Below are 19,103 nucleotides of genomic sequence, written 5' to 3'. Positions count from 1 at the left end.
AACCTCGCCTGCTTCCCACCAAGCAAGGCACACCACCCAGTCCCTTGTATGTCGAGGTACCCAGCCACCACTAACCCCTCCCGTCCTCCATCCTAGGCCTCGTCAAGACAGCCAGAGGCGTTGATCACTTCTACTAGGAATACGTGCACCCCATTTCCCCTCATTCCCCCCCCCCCCCCTTCTCCCTCCCTCCCCAGTTATCTCCCCCTCAAAACCCCTGCCAAACGCCCATTTCTTTCAGTTCCCGCTATAAGAACACGCGTGGTCAGTAATCCATTTTACGGCAACCATATGAGAGTCCGTCGATGCAAGAAGGAGATGCGAGTAGAGGTAGGTAAGTAGAGGAAGGTACTTACAATCAACGCGAGGGCGCGAAGAATGGTCACGGCGTGGTGATCCTCTATACCCGCGACGCGCATCCACGCGCAAAGGAGCGAGAGGTACTCGTCCTTGGTGAGGACGTGGTGGTAGGCGTCCATGTTTTTTGTTTTTTTTTATCTCTCTAATATCTGCGTGTCAGTCTGCGACCAGGAAGGAATGGAACCAAGTTTACCTTTTTCGTCTACTTGGAGGAAAGTACGGTAGAGTAGGGTAGGGTATGGTAAGGACTTACTTGGTAGCTGAGATACGAGCGAGGTGGTGTAGTGTGGTGGTGGTGTGGGAGGGAGAGAAGCTTCTTGGATCTTGGTTGAGATCAAGTGTGGTGGTGAGGAAGTGACGAGAGGTAGTTGGGTGGTAGAAGAAGAGTGAGCGTTGCGGTTTGGTGAGAGAAGAAAAGAAGAAGAAAAAAAAAGGAAGGAAAGGAAGAGAAGGGAGAAGAGGAAGGAAGGCAGGAAGGAGGGTAGGTACGCGTGTTGCTACCTACTCGGGCGCGGGTAAGGGACACTGGACTGGAGAATCTTTCGACCGGTGGAGGGGTAAATCGACGAGTCAAGCAGCCTTGAGAGCTATTGACTCCGATGGTTGCCTGGTAACGAGAAGGATTTCATCCCGTCTCAAGTTAGTGTCTCGTGTATCAATATCGTTATTGAAGTCTGATGCTTCGTTCTCCCAAGATCCGCAAGTAACAGCGTGCTCGATTTAACCGCGCCATCACTCTCTCGCATTCCAACATGAACTTTATATGCCAGGCGTACGGAGGCAACTTGAATCTGTCCGAGTTCATATAGCTCTTGTCTATCTGTAAATTTCATAGTGTACTACCAAAGACGTGATATTGATCAGGGAATGTTGCGTGCCGTTGAGATCGGGCCTTAGCAGTCATCGCAAAACTACCTCTATTGTTACTTCTATTGTCGGCTTCTGAACATAGATGTGGGTAGCCGGGTCCAGTCCCCCCAGTCTGTGGAAAATCCCACATGCTTACCTCTAGGTACAGAGCCCGCGCTCCTATTGTCAACTGCCTTCTCATCCTGCTCGCCCTTCTCGCCATCCTGAGACAAGCTACAAGTCATCAACGACCAAGAGCTTCATTTCATACTCTCAACCTCACAAATCGGGCACTTTCCGGTCATCAAATCAAGTCAGTAACCAGTACCTTCAAAGGTTAGGTATCATGCCCACGAATCCCGAGCTCACGTAGTCTACCTAGGTACTTACGAGATTATCACGCTGACACCAACGTTACCTACACTTTCCACTCTAGACAAAAACGCCTTACTTCTTCGCAATCTTCACGCACGAAGCACCCAACGTTTCCGCGTTGAGCACAACCAACTGGAGGAACTTTCTGGGATGTCATCTTCATGCAACTTTTGGCAGCGCCAGAATCGGCGTCGAGGGCACTTTCATCTGTGTCGTGTACAGACACCACCAGTCTGGGACGTACAGCAGAACGTTGATCGAGAGGTGCGAAACCAACACGATCGAAGAGGCAGAGCCCGTTTATGTACCTCTAATGTTTGAAACGGAGGGTAGTGGGACCAAGATTACCTAGAGTCGATTCTGAAAGCAATGTAGAGATTAGTGTCTGCCTTTGAGAACAAAGTCTGAGAGTGTGCAGGCTCAGCAGGCTGAGCAGGCTGAGGAGGGCGAGGAGGATGAGGAGGGCGAGATGGAGGACGACGAGTATGTATACCCCGCCGAGTGCTTGAAAGGTCGGTACACACTCCATGTCCACATTCTAGTCACCTTGACTTCGGATATCCCATTGCATGTCTGATGGAAGGCTGACGAAATGGCCAGCAATGGTAACTTGTTGGGGCAAGAGATGTTGTTGCCTTTGGCTTTTATACATGCAGCATTGCGTTGGGTCATGCTGATATTGCAGGTGGCTTCTTCGCTCTATTCTCTCCCCTCCCTTTTTTTTTCTCTCTTGGATTATCCGTGTTGAAATTGCTAACGCTGAATACTACTGGGAGCTTGTGGTGGCGACATGGACGCAAACGCGGTTGGATGAGGGGTTTTACCTGCCTCAAAGCTTGTGGTCAATGAGTCAATGTCCTTAGAATACAGGAGGGGTCCTTTGAAGGGGGAGATACCTGGTCAAGTTTGGAACAGCAAGTACGGATTTAGGGGGGGGCGAAACATCTTTCATCCCCTGGGCTGAACTTGTTGTAAGAAAGAAAGTAAAAGGAGTTGGTAAGAACGAGACAACCAACGGAGGAGATACCAAAGGAAGGAAGTACGTCTAGAATCGTACAACTCAGGAAGTCACCCAGGCATGCATTTTCTTTGCCACCCGCACCGCTCCAATTCGCCCATGTATTCCGTGCCATATATTATTGTAAACAATTCTAAAAGCCGCTCGCTCGGGTATCCTAACAGTCGCTCGGGTATCTCAAGAAGCAAAGTCGCAGAGGCAACAACCCTTCCCAATAAATTTTTAGAACCTTTTTAACTCCCAGCAACAATACAAAACAACCTGCTCCCTTGTTCCACACAATTACCGCTCCTCCAGCTTTCCTCAAACTCCAAAACTCCGGACACTATTAACCCTTCAAAGTCCCATCCGTTCCAATCCTAGCCCCATCACGAAGGCACCCAATATGAACACGGACGCCGCTGCTTATCCCACTTCACCATCCCACACGTACGAATGTCGAAACCAGCGTTCCAAAAAGCTCGTTGTATGCGGGAAGCCAATCAAGTACTTCCTCGGCAATTCCGTCAATCCTTTCTATTCCATCACGTCCTTTTTAATCTTCTCAAATCGCGCCTCTGTTTAATCCTTGTTGGAAGCCCCTGTGTTGTTGTTAGGTGTCATTTAGATGACGTCTCTTGCTGCTACCGCAAGATGCAGACTCGAGCTCATCATCCTCTTCCTCGGAATCAAATAAACTGCCCCAAGACGAGCTAGAGTCCCTCCTCTTTCTCTTTGGGGTGGTGGTGGTGTTGCGGTTGTGGTTGTTGTTGTGGTTGTTGTCGTTCATGTTGTTGTGGTTGTTGTGGTTGTTGTTGTTGTTGTTGTTGTTCTTGTCAGGCCTTATTGGCGGCTTAAACTCGTCCGAGTTCACCTGCACCATATCCATGAGACAGTCTAGGACGTACTTTGACCGATCGAGGCGTGTTCGCTTGTACTTGTAGAGCGCGGCGGTGATGGCCGGCTTGGACTTGTACTCCCAGGTATTATCGTATATGTTGAGGATTTCGTCGAATAGCGTTTGGTCACAGAGCTCTGGCTCTTCTTCTTCGGGTCGCTGGGGAGTGTTGGGTGTAGAGGTGTATGTAGAGGTTAGTGAAGTGGGGGTTGGGTAGTCCTCCTGTTCGTACTCCTGCGCTTCGTAGTCGTCGTTCTCGTGGTCCCCCTCTTCGTTGTCTTGCTGTTCGCAGTTCTCCTCTTCGCACTCCTCCTGTCCGTACTCCTGCTCCTCCTCCTGCTCCTCCTCCTCCTCTTTCATCAACTCTGAAAGAAGACGTAGGTCTTTATCGGGTTTATCGATCATGCGACGAACAGCATATCCCTGCGGGCCGTTCTGTGGCCGAGGATGGTAAAGAGCAGCCGGATATGCCTTTGGGTCAACTACGTTGACAAAGCAGCGAGAAGCATCATTTTTTAGCCGACGCTCTGGATGAGAACGCGCTGGGGCTTTGTTATGGTGTCCTACTCCCTTGGCAGAACTATAAGGAGCTGAAGCTGGTGTATATGACGGCGGAGGAGAGCGTGTCCGGTATACAGGGCAATTGACCGAGCGACCCATGTCGTACTTTAACTCCTCCAGCTGCTGTGTCGATTGCGAGGTCAAGATGTTGTTGAAGTTGGAAGAAGCGTGATTGCCTATATCGTAATAATTAGAGGTAAGATCAACATGGTTGGGTTTGTCGACGAAGTCCCAACCCGGTTGTTGAGGCTGTGCCCAAGTCTGAAACTGATTCAGGCCGAGTGATGGTGCTGAGCAAACCGCAGGTCTCTGCTGAGGCACTATCGGTACGGGAGGAATCTGTTGCCACTGTTGCTGCTGTCGCCACTGTTTCTGCTGTTGCCACTGTTGCTGCTGGTGCTGCTGATACCGCTGTTGAAGGCGAAACTGATTCAGTTGGGCATGATTGACCCAAGGACCTTTAGGACGGACCTTGGAATTCAGAATAACGGTCTGGCCGTTGGTGTAGTATTCCCCTGTCTGCCATGCTTTCTCGCCGACTGCCTGAATTTCCGCTAGATATCTTTGTTGAAATTTGCAGGCGGGATTGCAATGGAGGTCGCCGTTGGAATGGGGGTGCACATTGTATTGCGGTTCTTGGCCGTGATATGTTTCATGCATCACGGCGAACGTCTGGTCGTTTGGCAGTGTTGATAGAGTACCGGTGGCCGTTTGGCGTATTGCAGGAGTGAGATACCCCATGGTTGAGAATTTGGTGATAAAAAAGTGGAACCGATGTTGAGACAGAATCGACTGGAGGTTCTAGGTGCTTTGGATGATGGAGGAAGAGAGGGATATCGAAAGATGGGCAAGTATCTGTGGTTATATACTTGACCTGGAGAGGAAAAAAGATGTTCGATACGTGTCCTTCCGAAGAAATTTTGACGCTTTATGCACTGCGTGAGTCTTCAAGCATCTCGTCGAGAAAGTCCTGGATTGTATCACCATTCGGGCCTTGGACATGCCCGTTTGGAGGGAAAGAGTAAGATAACACAGAGGTACATGCACTGCCAGGTTGTAGAGATAAATCTCGGAGGAACGTCGGTAGACTTGATACACTTTCGCAGGCACTCGGTTGTATGACCTTGGTCCGTTCTATCCGTTCACCGCTAACCCTCATCATGTTGGTCGATTGCCAGAGATGCATTAGGCTCAAAAGTATCCCACAAGTAGATGAGCCTTCGACCTCTCGGGCAGGAAAAGACCGAGTGGGGCCTCATGCGTTGCAATAAGCACGAGGTGGCCACACATTCTAGAAAGGACCACTTACGCGGGGTTATGCATTGCTTCATGCCCGGTATATCCAGTCTTTACCTCTGCATGTAACCTGATTCATGCACGTGGAAGTGTCCTTTTGAGAGGGGTGACACATCCTCTCAGGTATCCATTCCTACATTGACTCCTGACTTATATCTTCCTGGATTCCAGATCCTTCCTTCTGACAAGCACCTTGCTCCGAATCGGTCATCATTTTCTGTTCCTTCTCTGTTCCGCTTTCCTGTGTCGAGCCCTCGAATATCCTCCGTCACCAAATTCAACGTTTTTAGCTTGAAAAGATCAAGTCTCTCAGGTTCCGTTTCACCTCGCCACTTCCTCAAGGCTCGTCCACGCCCTGGTCGTTTTCATCATCCCTGACAGCGGGAGATGGGGTCTGGTTCCATGTCACCGTCCCGGAACTTTTGACTGTAATCGTCATGGACCCTCGCACCTCCTTCGTACATCTGGTTACAGTACCGCCCGCGGCCTCGAATTCGATCGTGGAAGAGTCATGGATCTTGAGATCCATTTTGTTACCATTTCCTTGCCTGGTGCTGACTGTGACCAGGGCATGATCATTGGTGACAATCTTGATGGTCGCTGTCGGCTGCGTGTGAATATCGATCGTGATGGGGGAACCGTCACCCCAGCTCAGGCTGAAAGTCTTGGGAGGGACACCGGTGGTTGTTGTGCCAGGCGTATTGGCGTCACCCACGTTCAGGTTGTCAGGCTGGCCGTAAATGGTCATGGCGCGGCGGATGTGGTACAGACTCTTGAGGAAACTCAAAGCCTCCTCACCAGAGGTCGGTGGTCCTTTCGCTTTCTCTTGCTCACACCCGTGGAGGTAGTAGGTAGCCCACACATCCCCTGTGATCTCCTCATACTCTCTGCACTGGGCTATGGTGCTTTCGAGGTTCTCATTCCACCCTGAGGCTGCTACGGTCACGTCGTTCTGGCTGACTGCACTTGGACACGCTGGTTGCGCGTCGATCGGCTTCGGGTCAGACATGGCTGAGGTGATGGTAAGGTGTGACTCGAGGTTGAGGCAGAATGTTGCGGGGAGGACGGACGGCCGTTATATGTAGAGGTGTGTGGCTGATGGAGAAATCGTGGTAGGGTCGATCGAGGACTAGACAGCAGGTCTGGAGTCTTCAAGCTTGGACTGTCTCGGCAGGACAAAAGAGGTCACAGGATGTTGCTAATACGTTCAGGATGAAGACGAAGCTACCTTTACGCACGATCGCGGGGCAAGGCTGCAGGTAGGTGGTGCTAGAAAGTGGGCCCAGCCTGGCAGGCAGACGGCTGGCCGACTGAGCATGCGATCAACTCTGTCGAATTATGGAGGAGACCAAGGCTGTATGCAGGAATCGTTTCACGGCCATTTTGTCACAACAAGCAATCACGTCTTCAGTCCTTGAAGTCGAGCTCCCAAGGAGGATGGCTTTCGGACAACATATCAGCAGGCTCTCGATCAGCAAAAGGAGAAGCTGGCCAAAATCTGGTCCTGCTGCTTTAGGGAACACACCTGAAAGAATGCAGGGTTGCGAAGATATGCGTTTGGGTAAAATACGTACCTCTACCGCACACGTTTGGGAAGAGAACGGCACACATATCACCGGGAATACCACGGGGAGCATCCTTTCAATGTCCTTAACCTGCACTGCATTTCTTGTCTCCTTCTTCAACAGTCCCAAGCCCATGCGGACCTCTAGACTTGTAGAGTCCAGAGGTACGCATCGTGCTAATGTCGGTGTCAGCATGGCAGAGAGACTGAACCATCCAACCACCCGAGACATCACCACGCCCAATACCCGTGGAGGACACAGGTTGACGCGCATGGCCGAGGCCATGGGCTCGGATTCCAACGACGATATGGATTGGGAACCCTCTCCGTCAGTGCACCAGCAGCAGAGGAAGAGACACCGTTCGGAGCCCGCTTATTCGATCCAACCCAAGCCAAATGGTTCAGTTCATTTCGATGTTCTAGCTCCTATCGCTAGTCGTATATTGATATTTTCCCGTCACCCGTTACCTTCTTTACCTTCTGACGATACAAATTGAGGACCGGAAAGCTCTTTGCTGTATGTTGTCAAAACCGGATGAAATGCAAATGTCGTTCAGCGACGAGCTGCCATTCAGCTGGCACTGCGAACGCTGGTTGGAGCTGTCCAACTTTTCCGGTTCTCGCGGCTTCTGCGGGCGTGAAGCATTGCTGAATTCGGGCACGCAAAGTTCTGTGATTTGAGACTGAACGAGACAAAAAGAGAACGCCATATGTCGGATTTGAGAACACTTGTGTCGAGGCGAAAATGGAAGATGGATAAGAAAAGAAAGATGGCAAGCAATCATGATCAGTTGGTCGTGTGGAGAGTGTGATGACTCTGGACAGGAAGAGAAGACATTAAGTCAGTAGGGGACGCAAAAGGGAAATCGAAGGCGCGCAGAAGGAATTGCCCGGCAGTGTCCATTCAAGGGTACAATGCCCCGCTTGGTGAATGGATTGTGGAAAAAGCAAGAAGTTAGCAATGAAGGTTGTGGTTCAGCGCTCTTTCCTTTGGTAGCGCGTTTGCGGGGAAAAGAAGGTCCGCGTCGGTTTTTGTCGGCAAGATTTCACAAAGACATGTACGAATGGAAGGCACAATACGGGAAAGAATCATCTCGGGGGAAGAGTGTTCTGCTTCGCTACTTTGAAGAAGACTTGATGCTAGAGGTACTTTCACTTTCCATTTCCTGGCTTCATTTTCCCAAGATCGCATTCAGCCATATTGATTCCTTGGACAATGGCCGTCAAGTCATTTCTACTTCCCGTGGTCCCTTCTCCATTTGTTGCTCGTTTTGAGGTGCGATCTGCTGCTCCGATACCTGCCTGTTGGATGGTCAGAGAGATGGTCCAGCCTCGAGTGTTGTGTCTTGTGGGATTGCCGAGCACTCACCAGGTAAAGCTTCGGTACTCCTCCGAGTGAACAGGACCTCTGGCCTAGGCCAATCCGTTCTGGATCGCCACGTTGGGGTTGTAGTTGGGGTTGGGGATGGGATTGCCCCTCTTCTGGACAACAACAGTGATGGTGACAGGGCCATCACCGTGGAGGTTGAGTGCAGAGACAACACCATTCTCCACGACCTGGATGCAGTAGTGTCCCATGACGTGGCTCGAGGCGGTGGTGGTCTCGTTGGCTTGGCAATAAACAATCTGGCCTCCCTGTTCGGCAGGTCTGGCTTGGACCGCCTGAGGATAGACGATCTGGCCTCCAAGAGCTCTGGCCTCGTGCTCAGCTTCCTAGCGACGAAGCTGGTTGACCGCCCTACTGACGTCTTGGATATTGGGGGCCGGCAGCTCCCTGATCAGCTTGAGGATGCTGGACGAAAAGTATTCGCTGAACAGTCCGCCCAGATCGTCTCCGTTTCCGAACCAGCCGAGGCGATTGTCCTCCACGTGCTCCTTGTACTTGACGGCGAGTCTCTTGAGGGCCTCTGACATTTTGACGTCTTTGTCAGAAGAGCCGGGGTAAGCGAAGTTGTCCTGGAGGAAGTGGACAAATTTGGCGATGGCCACGATTTGCTCCCTCTGCACCATGTCCTCTCCCGGATTGTTCTGCTGGTACTGTTCCATCTTTTCTTGTGTCGTTGACTGGAGGGTGGAAGATAGTGCAGTGGTGGTGGTTGACCCTGAAGGAGAGAAAGATGATGTATGGTGAGAGTAGCGTCTCGGGCCAGGAATTTATACGCATTCTAGCCCGAGTCAAAGCTCGAAAAACCCCGTCTACGATATCTCCAACTAATGACCATTAACTCACAAGATTCTGTTCACATAAAGGTTGACGCAAAACGAAGTACCCATTGCCCTTTCGTCTGGTGCTGGGTACACCCTAGAACACCAGGGCTGTCGAGGGAAATTTCTCTTCACGTCCACTGCCAGGTTTTCTGTCTTGAGACGGAGAGCTAACGGCTCCAGAGGTCCAGTGAATAACCTGAGATGTACATTCCGTCAGCTTCGTGTCCAACGCAATGCCGAAAGGTTCCGCCAGGGGCACAGTGTCGCGAGCAGAGGGAATAGACCGGACCAGCAGGCAGGCGCGAACGGGCGGACATGAAATGGATTGGGCTTCTCTCCGCGGCCACAGAGTTCACTGCCTGGAGATCATGCCAGGGTCTGTTTGCCAATTCTTTTATCTTTCTGTTCGACTTTCGTGCAAAAGCTGCGGTTCTACAGGCGCCACCAGCTACGGTAACTTGGAAATAGTCTAGACGTTCCTTCTTTCTGTACAATCCCAACATTGATCTTCTACTTGCAAGCCCCTATAACTCCCCAGTGTTTGCCCAAACATTAGCTGCCAAGTTCCCCGTCGTGAAGAATGAAGGGTTCCTACTTCCTACTACATTGAAAATTCGACCAAGACAGAGTAGTCCAGGCTAACTGCTAACCCTCCGATTTGGCCTCGCTGGCAGTAGCATCCTCTTTCCTCTGGACGCTGACAGTAACCGTAGCAGGGCCCTTGCCGTTGAGAGTAAGGTAACTGAGCTCGGAAGTGGGAGTGTCCTCGGTGATACGAAGGGTGTAGGTACTGTTGGTCTCGAAGTTGAATACATTGGCCTTGACGTCTTGAGCGTAGTATGAAGGGAATCTTTGACGCAACGTAGAGGTAGTAATGGAGATGCCCATGAACATGCTCGCATTACGGTCCATCGACAAATCCCTCAACAGCCTCATCAAACTCTTGAATGTAAGGTCCTTGCCCTCTACAAGGGCAACGGGGGTGAAGTGCTTCATCGCCAGTGCCTTGAAGAAAATTGACAAATCGAGCGCCCAATCGTGGGGTGTAGTGTACCCTTTCTCGAGATACTGAACGAGGTCTTCCATCGCCTCGTCATCTGTCTTTGTTTTTTCCGCCATCTTGCCTGCCTGGTTGATCCTGGACAGAGTGCTGCTAGAGTCAGTGACTGAAGGGCTTGTCAAAATGGTCGAATACCTACATACCTCTAGCGACCTACAAGTTGACTACAGGTAGACGTACCTTGACTTGAATCTCAGGAAAATTGTGCAGGCTTATGTTCAAGCCATGGTTTGCTTCTGATCAAGACTGAGCTGCAAGACGATTTATAGGAAGATGATGAAGAGCGGAACAAAGGAGATACTGTAGCGAAGAACCATCAGGCTTCAAGCAAAATACATCTCTAACGTAGGACACTTACTTGGAAGCTTCCCGTCACTCCAGAGAGCCTGACGACAAGCTTCCTTTATCACCGGGTTCATTCACTCCCCATGGATAGAGCCTCAAGTAGCGTCAGTCAACCATACAACGCGTTATCACACGACATCTGGACCAAGAAATTGCAAACGCTGTGTCTTTATGTCTATCCTTTGCTACGAGAACATCTCCTCATGCTCTGGCCTTCCCAAAGCAGGTCGGGATCAGTCCACTTGGTAACGTTGTTTTGTTGAATAGCAGAGCTTTCCTAGAATGCACTCGTGCTACCAAAAGTTTTCCTCAACATTCTTTCCTTGCCTTTGCGATTGAACGAGACTTTCAAGACCGAACCATCCACAAGTCCAAAACCCACGCGCCCCTTCTATGAGATTTCAGAGGAAGGCTCTCCCACCGCACTGATGTGTTTAAGTCGTTTCGAACCCGATACCATTCCCCAGCGTGTCCGCCCAGCTGAGTCTCCAACGGCAACGAGGACAGGAAAGGGAATGGCGCCCATAGAACCAATAATCTGACGCGAAAAGGGATCGATCTATGAAACCGAAGCGAAAAGAAAATTAGTCAAGACCCTAGTAGACATGGAATTTGTCGAGCAGAAAAGAAAATGGTGACTTGAGGAAGAGGGTGCTTGCGCCCCTGTCCGATTAAATGGAAACTTTAAGAACACTCACCGGTTGTTCCTTCCCAGGTTGAAGGATAGTCCACGCCCACTATCTAGGCTGCTTCTTCCTTCTCGGCTTCCTTGTTGCCGTTGGCGGAAGCAGAAGCGGTGATGTCCTTCTTCTGGACGCTGACAGTCACGATGGCAGGGCTGCGGCCGTTGAGGTTGAAGGTCGTGGTTCCGATGTCATCGGAGATGCGGAATTTGAGCGAGCCTTGAGTCTTGACGGTGAAACCGCTCGAAGTCGTTGTATCCTCGCCACCGTGCTTAACACGTTTGGCTGGGCGTTCGTGAGCTTCATCTTCAGCTTCAGTGACCTTGTCCTTGGCTTGGTTCTCGGCAGGCCGTTTTCCGTTGGCGTTTTGGTCGCTGTTCTGATGCAGGGCGGGGGCTTCCGGGGTCTTGTCGTTGCCGGCAGCAGCAGATTCCGGTAGGATCTGGATGCACACCCCGCGGGCACGAGCCTCGGCTGCGACTTCCTCGCGACTGAGAGCTGCAAGTGCGTTGTCCAAGTCGGTAGAAGTTGACGGCAAGTGTCTCAAAATCTTCTTGAGGCTCATCGCAAAGTATTTACTCCATCTTTGGCATTGATCCGTTAACTCGGGCGCAAGTTCAATGTATTTGAGCGCAAAGTTCTTGAGAGCATCCGACAGCTCGAGCTCCGTCTGGAACTGTTCATCGACGTTTCCGTCGAGTAGATCATTGAAGTAGGTGAACGCGTTTCTTTCGTCAAATGTCAATTCTCTCACCATTTTGTCTGCACGGATACGGCGATGAGTGGAAGCTGAGGTCAAGTTGAGTGGCGGGAGTGACGGAGGCGAAAGGAAGTCGCGCAGTACAGCTGCTCTTCGAAGATGATGACAGTGCGAGGGAGGAGAGGCTTTAAGAACCAAGCGATAAGGAGAGAAATGAGTGCTATCGAAATTCGAAGGACAATAGTACTTGGACGTGACGAGAAGAAGAATTCAGCGAGAAGCGAAAGTTGAGGCCCTTACCTCTATATGCGCGTTGTTTCAGGCAGCAACCCAATCACGCTAATTTTTACCGCTTACTTCAAGATCAGACGGATTCAGGCAAACACTTGTGAACTGATCAACTTGATCCAGACCTATGCCCAGATGACAACTTGGGAAAGTTCACCGCCATCGTGTCGTCCCAGAACAAACAACCAGAAAGAGAACAAGAGATGAAAGCGCACGATTTGTTGCACAGAGTGCGTTTAGAAGAGATGCGAGGTTTGATAGGTATGGAACAAAAGGTATCAACTGGCGGTGGGACACACTGATGTCTTGGATACCAGCACAGCTCCTAGTCACGTACGGTTTCTCGTCCTTCCCTTGTAGGAAACACCACAACCCCGGCACATCACCCCTTCCTAGTCAGCTTGACTCCTGTTCCCACAGTCCATCATATCTTCAGATACCGACAAGAATCTGTCGGCGACTTGCCCAACTCTGAGGTTTCACAGCGAGGTAGGCCTAGATCATTTCAGATGGTTAGCAGCGGTGACGATGTAGTTGAGGACCGAAGAGTGGGAGCAAATAACGGCACTGGGATCGAAGCTTACCCTTTTCTCACAACTCAGACGGCTTTGCAGCACCGTTCTCCTTGTGGACTTTGACCGTCAAGATGGCAGGACCGGTACCTTCCGCAATGAGGCCAACCGTAGAGGTGGTACCATCACCAGAGTAAACGCGAATCGTGCACGGAGTGTCGTCGCTCTCAAGTCTGAAGATGGTCGCATTCTCACCCTCGACCTTACGGCCTCCAGCATTGTTGCCGTCGGCCAGGAGGTTCTCGGCGATTCTCTTCGCGATCGCGTCGACTTGGGCATCCGCAGAGCTAGAGGTAGAGCTAGGAGTAGAAGTAGCTTGGTCCCGATACTTGGGAACAACCTGCACCTGCACTCCGCGAATGGCAGCCTCGTGGACGACGTCCACCTCGGTGAGCTTCCTGACTACTTCGTACAGCTCCTCACGAGTCTTGGGCAAGTCCCACAAGAACTTGTCGAGAGTCAGCTCAAAGTACTCGTGCCAGATGCCGCCGTCGTCAGCAAGCTCCTTGTACTTGACGGCAATGTCCTGGAGAGCGTTGGCGAGCTTGGTGGTGTACGAGTCGGCGTAGGGGTCCTGCTCGAGAAAAGCGATAAAGGTGTCGATGGCATCTTCTTTGTCCACCTCCTGCTGGACCATGGGGTGGTTGAGGGGGTTGACGCCCGGATTGGTGTTGACCATCTTGTCTGTGAGAGACCTGGATGGGTGTGAGATGAAGTCATGGAATGGAAGGCAGGTAGTTCAGGAAGGAATCCAGGGCGATGGAGGGAAATTAAGTTACCTTTGCGCGAAGGGATGTCTTGTGGCGCAACTGCTGTTGAGATGCTAGACTGCAGTTGGAATCTTTTTGCAATTCAGGGAAAGATGGACAAGAAATAGCAATCGAGTGAGTGATTGGAATTGTGTGCGGGGGAAATTCACTGATCCATGTGGACTCAAAAGAAAAGGAAGGAGCAAGTCCCGTTCACGTTGACCGGGAGGCGGTTGCCAGTACTGACCGCCTTCACTTTGCCGCTCTGTAGTCCATCCTTTGAGTCCCCGGCATACCACTACTTGGACACGTGCAAGCCGGTCTTCTCTAAATAACATACTAGTACTGTGTACAGTACCCAATCTCCATCAGCTTTTTCGACTGGACCCATTCTACAAATGTCACCAGGTGTCAATGTGTCAAACAGCACCAAAGACGAGCTGGTGTCCTCCAACTTTCAAGCGGCTGTTTTTGAGACAGATGACCAACGGAGTAACGAGGTGGTAATGATATTGTGCATTTGGTTAGGGCATACCTACCTAGGTAGAGGTAGGTAATCAACCACGCTCTTTCTAGAAATGTTGATATCTCGAAGGCATCGTCCTACAGCTTCCATCCTGTCTAGTATTAGTACCGGTCAAGTGAATTGCTCTTTTGTCTCTGACAGTATTGCCTCAGTGCCATCCATCACCTCTCACCTTTTCTAGGTAGCCAGCCCTGCGTTCCGTTCTCTTCGGTCTTATTGTCCTGGTACGTACCTAGACTTTGTTACGAGCCGTGCTGTTTCTTGCGGCGTTGCTCAGGGGTTCGTTTTGCCTGCATGGTACTATGTTGCTGTCGGATACCCTTTGTCTGGCTACCTAAACTTGTGTTCCGTTCTTCTTCGGCTTCGTTCGTCTTCCTGTTTTGCCGATATTGTTCACACGCGCAGAGATACCTGACACCTTTAGTTAGCAAGGTTTACAAACAGTCCAGCAAAGGGCAATCTTGATGAGTGTCGGGAGGGATGGGCGCTTGCCCGGCTGACTGGAGAAGACCGCCTGGGCCTCGATGGAATTACTTCCTCTTCCCAAGCTAGGTTGGGAGAAGACACCTGTACTCACCAGTTACTCCTTTCCCGGAGGTAGTCTAGTTCACCTCCTCTGCCTCTTCTTCTTCTTCCTTCACCACCTTTCTCTTCTAATTGGTCTTGTTCGGGCTAGCTGCAGCACGTATATCAAACACGTCCTTCTTCTGGACCAAAACCGCGACGGTCGCAGGGTCACAGGCGTCCAGATAGACAGGAGAAGAGCTAGTGTTGTTCCCAGACTGGCCGGCAATCTGGAATCGGATATACTGTAGGGGCCGACGGTGTCGATATGGAGTGTTTACGGGCTTGTAGACGGTCTTGTTCTTGGCTTTGGCACGAGGTCGTTCGCCATTACCATTCTTGTCGGAACTCGCACAGGGTATGGAGTGTCGACACGTTCTTCGTCGGCTTTGGCTGTGAGTTCAATGTCCTTACGCTCAAGCTCCTTGACAGCTGCTTGCACGGCGTCAAGCTCATTGGGTGGTAGGTCTCTGGCAAGGCTCTTGAGGCTGAGGACAAAGTAGCGACGCCAGGCTTCGGTACGATCACTCGCGGCTCCAATTTGGTATCCGAGCTCATGGACCTTGGCTTGGAAGGCCTTGACGGCATCGGCATATTCGAGCTGCTAGTCGTTGGGTTCGTACGAGCCCTGTAGGTGCTCTACCATCTCATCGTCCGCCTCTTCTTTCCAGACTAACCTCGTCATCTTGCTTTTGGAGTGGTTGGTTGAAGGCGACTGAAGGCTGGCTGGGAAGTGGTCAGTGGAGGTTGTTAGAATGATGGTGTGAAGAATGGTTTGTGGAGGTAGTTGGAATGATGGTGTGGGACAACAAGAGGCAACGGATACTGATACTCGGCCGCGACTTTAACTGTAGGTGTTGGGTGTCAGTCTTGGTTGGGCTGCCTATGCAACACCCACTTTCCGGCAGAGAAGACATCAAGCGAAAGTCAATACGTGCATAAACTGCATTCTCCAAGCATAAGCAAGCATGTAGGGGCACATCAACATGAATCAATGGGAGTTGGAACTGTAGGTAAGTTTTCGAAAGCTGACAAAGTGCTTTGTACTACCTGCCCTGATTCTGTAGTCAAGGTCTGTTACGGTGATGTCGTACGCCTTTTTATGCCAGCAGTGAGAGACAGTCCAAACCCGGGAAGCCATATAATCCTCCTTCCTCCCTTGTATTCACAGGTCCAGCTATGAACCATCAGCTGCTCTTTGGTAGTGGCGAGTGAGCTCGAACAGCATTCAGCGAGTTGGCAGCATGTAATGACAGCCTGAACCCCGATACACAACCCGACCTTGCCCGTCCCGCTGTGGTTCCGACATCGATCGAAGATGACATGCGCGCCTGTGTTTGAAGAACAGATTAGCTGGCGAGTTCAACAATAGCTTGATCGAGGATATGCCAACAAGTAACTAGAGGAAAGGTATCTTCTGTGAGAGGGCTGCGCTGAGTCATCCCGAATTCCAAGAACAAAGAACTTACATCTCAAGGATAGGTGCAGCACGGTGCCGGCCTGGGATCATGAGGGCTCATCTGATGGTAAGTTCCTGGGTATGCGCCGCAACGACGCAGAACATGCGGCTTGAAGAAAGGGGCAGGGGCAGGATCTGGGCGAGAAGGCGCGGCATCACCTCCAGATGCTGATGTGCCCGAGGTCTTGATCTGGACAGTAGCTGGGCCGTTCAGGTTGAGTTCAACAGCAGGGGTACCACCTTCGGAGACGTGGACGGTATAGGCGCCTTTGGTGTAGACAGTGAAGTTGGGTGCCTCCTCGTTCACTTTGACGCGCTTGTACGGGGGTGCCTCTTGGGTTTCGCCGTCGTCAGTTTGCGCAAAGGTACGTTTTCTGGCAGACGATGACTGTGCCACGGCGGTACTTGACTGGGTGGGCTTGGGCGGCAGATCGGGATCAGAGACCAAATCGGCCTTCAACGCAGCCAGGGCATCGCGCAGCTCATCGCTACCTTGAGACGGTACGTCGCGCAAGAACTTTTGGAGGCTCCGAATGCCGAACTGACGGTACTGTTGCGCTTCCTTGTCGTCAGGAATCCAGGGGTAGTGCGAAAACTTGGCCGCGATTGCCTTCAAGACCTCGGCCAGCTCAAGATCATCACCGGTGAGGTGGGATCTCTTTCTGAAGATACGATCCGCCATGTTGGTTGCCGCGGCAGGAGGTGAGAACGCGGATGTGAAAGAGCGAAAGAAAGAAGGAGGGGTTCTTTCTTGGGAGAAAGGAAAGAACCAGAAGAAGTGGGAGTCACACCAGGCAGAGACCGACGGGAGCCACGACCTTGGCTGAAGAAGAAAGGACCAATATGACGTAGCGTTCCTTCCCTTTCTAATCTCAGGCAGGCATTGACGGTCTGAATTTTGATCCACCAGCAATAGGTAACGTATTTCATGGAAGGAGCACCTCACCCAAAGCCACCACGGCCGGCAAAGAAAAGAAAGAGGGCACTGCAATGAGCCGGGCTTCGGAGCTCAAAAGACACATGATGCTGCAGTCAGCCAAACAGCTCTTTCTTTGGTCAAGAAAGCCTTTTGCGAGACTGTAGTATTGTTCAAACCTCGGGTCGGAGAGAATCCCGCTTGCATTCTTTGGTCATGTAAATGCTTTGATTCTGGCCTCTGGGTCAGCCAGTGTCGTAAGGATAGATACATTCATTTCTCTTTTTCCGGTTTTGTGCTACAAGTCAACCTTGCTTAGTACCCTTCGGAATGCCAATTATCTGCCATCGTTCCGTGCCCGGCATGTCTTCAACCTACCCCTCAATTTGTCCCGAAAGTCCCAACCACAAAGGCCTGACCCGGGATATCAAGCAACATCGCTGTCCGTTTCGGTATCTGTTGAACAACAGTTAGCCTAAAAGTAAGTGCAAACCTTGCTTCATGGAGTTACTCACTAGATGACATTGAAGAAACCGAAGACCACTCTACGAAGCCCATGTTTCCAAAGCCCATACCTTCCCAGCCCGTAACCATCGGGTTCACATTACCAACGCCTTCAGATGCAGCGAGAGAAGCGCGAGTAGCAAAAGCAACGACAGCGGGAGCGGGGTCAGGGGCAGCAGGTATGACAGTACCGGGGGCGGCGATGGTACCAACAGTAGCTTGAGCACTGGGGGCGGCGGGGGGGTCGGGAGCAGCAGGAGCTTGAGCAGCAACAATACCGGGGGCCCGATCAGCGATGATACCAGATGCAGTGAGAGGATCGGGAGGAGCGATAGCACCAGGGGCAGCGGCACCAGGAACACCGAGAGCAGGGACAGGAGCAGCGGCAGCAGCAGCAGCAACACCTCCACGATTGAGCTTGACCAGAACCCTAGCAGGACCGCTCGACTTGAACTTGAAGGTAGGAGTATCGCCTTCGGTGATGCGAACTTTGTAGACACTTTGGGTATCGACTTTGAAGATGGTCTCAGGGGGAAGCGCCGGATAGTTCTGGTGGGTGGTCATGACGCGCTTGTTGGGGTGTAAAGCATCATGATTGTTGTTGTTGTTGTTGCCGTTCTGGTCCATGGCTTCGGCGGGACGTTTCTTGTTGTTGGTGTTGGCGGTGGTGTTGTTGGCGTTGACAGTATTGTTGACATTCGCCGCGCTGGTATCAGCAGCGTTGGTGTTGGCGGCAGTCTCTACCTCAGGAACCCCCCTAATACTGACCGGTTCCAACTTGACTTGTAGGTGCTCCCGGGCGCTCCAGTATTTCAATGGCCTGCTCCAAAGCCACAGTTCCCCGTGGCAGCGCCTTAAGCAACACCTGAAACACCAAAACGAAGTATTTCTTCCACCGGATGTTGTAGCCGTCGCCAAAGCCAAAGGGATGGGGAGTCTGGTCATCATATGCCTCGTACTGCTTGGCCAGTTCCTTGAGGACCATGGACATCTCCCAGCCTTCGTCAGATGGGTCAAGGTCCTTTAGGAGGTAGTCGGTCCATTTCAAGGATGCTGTACTTCTCGTTGTTTGGAATGATGGGTCCATTTGGTCTTGGGCGGGATTACCTGGGGGTCGTTATGGCGAGTCTTTGGGGCCTGGTGGGGGGCTTGAAAAGTGATGTCGGGTAGTGTTGGTTTGAGAAGGGAAGCCCGTGGAAGTTAGAAGTGATGAGTGGGTTGATGTCTTGAGGTGTCAAGACTCGATGTACAAATATCGGCACAAGTGTCAACAGGTGTCGGGTGTCAGCCTCGTATGAGAGCATTGCCATTCACTTCACTAGAAAGCGGGCAAAGTTGGCTCCCATAGGTATGACTGATGGCGTACAGTTAGAGCTTGTGTCCATGTCAAAAAAGGGCTTTTTCCTTTCATCTGATGTCGACAAAGTTCCAGTCAATATAAAGAAGCACGCACTGTTTCCCTACACGACGTTGGCGCTCTGCTCGCAAAACAGCCAGAAATGTCATAGCCGTGCTGTCACTAGTTCAAGAAATATCTGATTCCAAATATTACCTGAGGAAAACCTCCGCACTTTAATACGATCCCCTCCACGGAGAGATACCCTGCGAGTTCCAAAAAACTTTCATCAC

The 19,103-nt window shown here is 51.3% G+C and overlaps 10 protein-coding genes across 10 annotated transcripts; 1 reads left to right on the top strand and 9 right to left on the bottom strand.

The window, feature by feature from the left end:
* Positions 1 to 208: 208 nt before the first annotated feature.
* Positions 209 to 479, bottom strand: NEUTE1DRAFT_134170 (uncharacterized protein; the record flags this gene model as incomplete). Its single annotated transcript, XM_009849165.1, has 2 exons — positions 209 to 247; positions 357 to 479. 2 exons carry the CDS (start codon positions 477 to 479, stop codon positions 209 to 211), a joined length of 162 nt encoding a protein of 53 aa, XP_009847467.1.
* An 879-nt stretch (positions 480 to 1,358) lies between these two features.
* Positions 1,359 to 2,161, top strand: NEUTE1DRAFT_106764 (uncharacterized protein; the record flags this gene model as incomplete). The annotated part of the gene is made up of 3 exons (XM_009849164.1): positions 1,359 to 1,545; positions 1,646 to 1,848; positions 1,988 to 2,161. 3 exons carry the CDS (start codon positions 1,359 to 1,361, stop codon positions 2,159 to 2,161), a joined length of 564 nt encoding a protein of 187 aa, XP_009847466.1.
* A 1,033-nt stretch (positions 2,162 to 3,194) lies between these two features.
* NEUTE1DRAFT_106763 (uncharacterized protein) lies at positions 3,195 to 4,781 on the bottom strand (the record flags this gene model as incomplete). The annotated part of the gene is made up of 1 exon (XM_009849163.1): positions 3,195 to 4,781. One exon carries the CDS (start codon positions 4,779 to 4,781, stop codon positions 3,195 to 3,197), a length of 1,587 nt encoding a protein of 528 aa, XP_009847465.1.
* Positions 4,782 to 5,673: 892 nt separating this feature from the next.
* Positions 5,674 to 6,345, bottom strand: NEUTE1DRAFT_106762 (uncharacterized protein; the record flags this gene model as incomplete). The annotated part of the gene is made up of 1 exon (XM_009849162.1): positions 5,674 to 6,345. One exon carries the CDS (start codon positions 6,343 to 6,345, stop codon positions 5,674 to 5,676), a length of 672 nt encoding a protein of 223 aa, XP_009847464.1.
* A 1,968-nt stretch (positions 6,346 to 8,313) lies between these two features.
* On the bottom strand, positions 8,314 to 8,946 carry NEUTE1DRAFT_106761 (uncharacterized protein; the record flags this gene model as incomplete). The annotated part of the gene is made up of 2 exons (XM_009849161.1): positions 8,314 to 8,613; positions 8,647 to 8,946. 2 exons carry the CDS (start codon positions 8,944 to 8,946, stop codon positions 8,314 to 8,316), a joined length of 600 nt encoding a protein of 199 aa, XP_009847463.1.
* Positions 8,947 to 9,753: 807 nt separating this feature from the next.
* On the bottom strand, positions 9,754 to 10,227 carry NEUTE1DRAFT_97316 (uncharacterized protein; the record flags this gene model as incomplete). Its single annotated transcript, XM_009849160.1, has 1 exon — positions 9,754 to 10,227. One exon carries the CDS (start codon positions 10,225 to 10,227, stop codon positions 9,754 to 9,756), a length of 474 nt encoding a protein of 157 aa, XP_009847462.1.
* Positions 10,228 to 11,254: 1,027 nt separating this feature from the next.
* NEUTE1DRAFT_36043 (uncharacterized protein) lies at positions 11,255 to 13,435 on the bottom strand (the record flags this gene model as incomplete). The annotated part of the gene is made up of 3 exons (XM_009848830.1): positions 11,255 to 11,958; positions 12,299 to 12,489; positions 12,780 to 13,435. The coding sequence occupies 3 exons, from the start codon at positions 13,433 to 13,435 to the stop codon at positions 11,255 to 11,257; spliced, it is 1,551 nt and encodes a 516-aa protein (XP_009847132.1).
* A 1,249-nt stretch (positions 13,436 to 14,684) lies between these two features.
* On the bottom strand, positions 14,685 to 15,280 carry NEUTE1DRAFT_106757 (uncharacterized protein; the record flags this gene model as incomplete). The annotated part of the gene is made up of 3 exons (XM_009849159.1): positions 14,685 to 14,825; positions 14,930 to 15,199; positions 15,239 to 15,280. The coding sequence occupies 3 exons, from the start codon at positions 15,278 to 15,280 to the stop codon at positions 14,685 to 14,687; spliced, it is 453 nt and encodes a 150-aa protein (XP_009847461.1).
* A 787-nt stretch (positions 15,281 to 16,067) lies between these two features.
* On the bottom strand, positions 16,068 to 16,736 carry NEUTE1DRAFT_36785 (uncharacterized protein; the record flags this gene model as incomplete). The annotated part of the gene is made up of 1 exon (XM_009848868.1): positions 16,068 to 16,736. The coding sequence occupies one exon, from the start codon at positions 16,734 to 16,736 to the stop codon at positions 16,068 to 16,070; it is 669 nt and encodes a 222-aa protein (XP_009847170.1).
* Positions 16,737 to 17,397: 661 nt separating this feature from the next.
* Positions 17,398 to 18,561, bottom strand: NEUTE1DRAFT_97314 (uncharacterized protein; the record flags this gene model as incomplete). Its single annotated transcript, XM_009849158.1, has 3 exons — positions 17,398 to 17,426; positions 17,486 to 18,231; positions 18,371 to 18,561. 3 exons carry the CDS (start codon positions 18,559 to 18,561, stop codon positions 17,398 to 17,400), a joined length of 966 nt encoding a protein of 321 aa, XP_009847460.1.
* Positions 18,562 to 19,103: the final 542 nt, after the last annotated feature.

This window comes from Neurospora tetrasperma (genome assembly GCF_000213175.1).
Source record: "Neurospora tetrasperma FGSC 2508 unplaced genomic scaffold NEUTE1scaffold_1, whole genome shotgun sequence".
NCBI classification, from domain to species: domain Eukaryota; kingdom Fungi; phylum Ascomycota; class Sordariomycetes; order Sordariales; family Sordariaceae; genus Neurospora; species Neurospora tetrasperma.
This window is presented reverse-complemented; position numbering and strand designations above follow the sequence as displayed.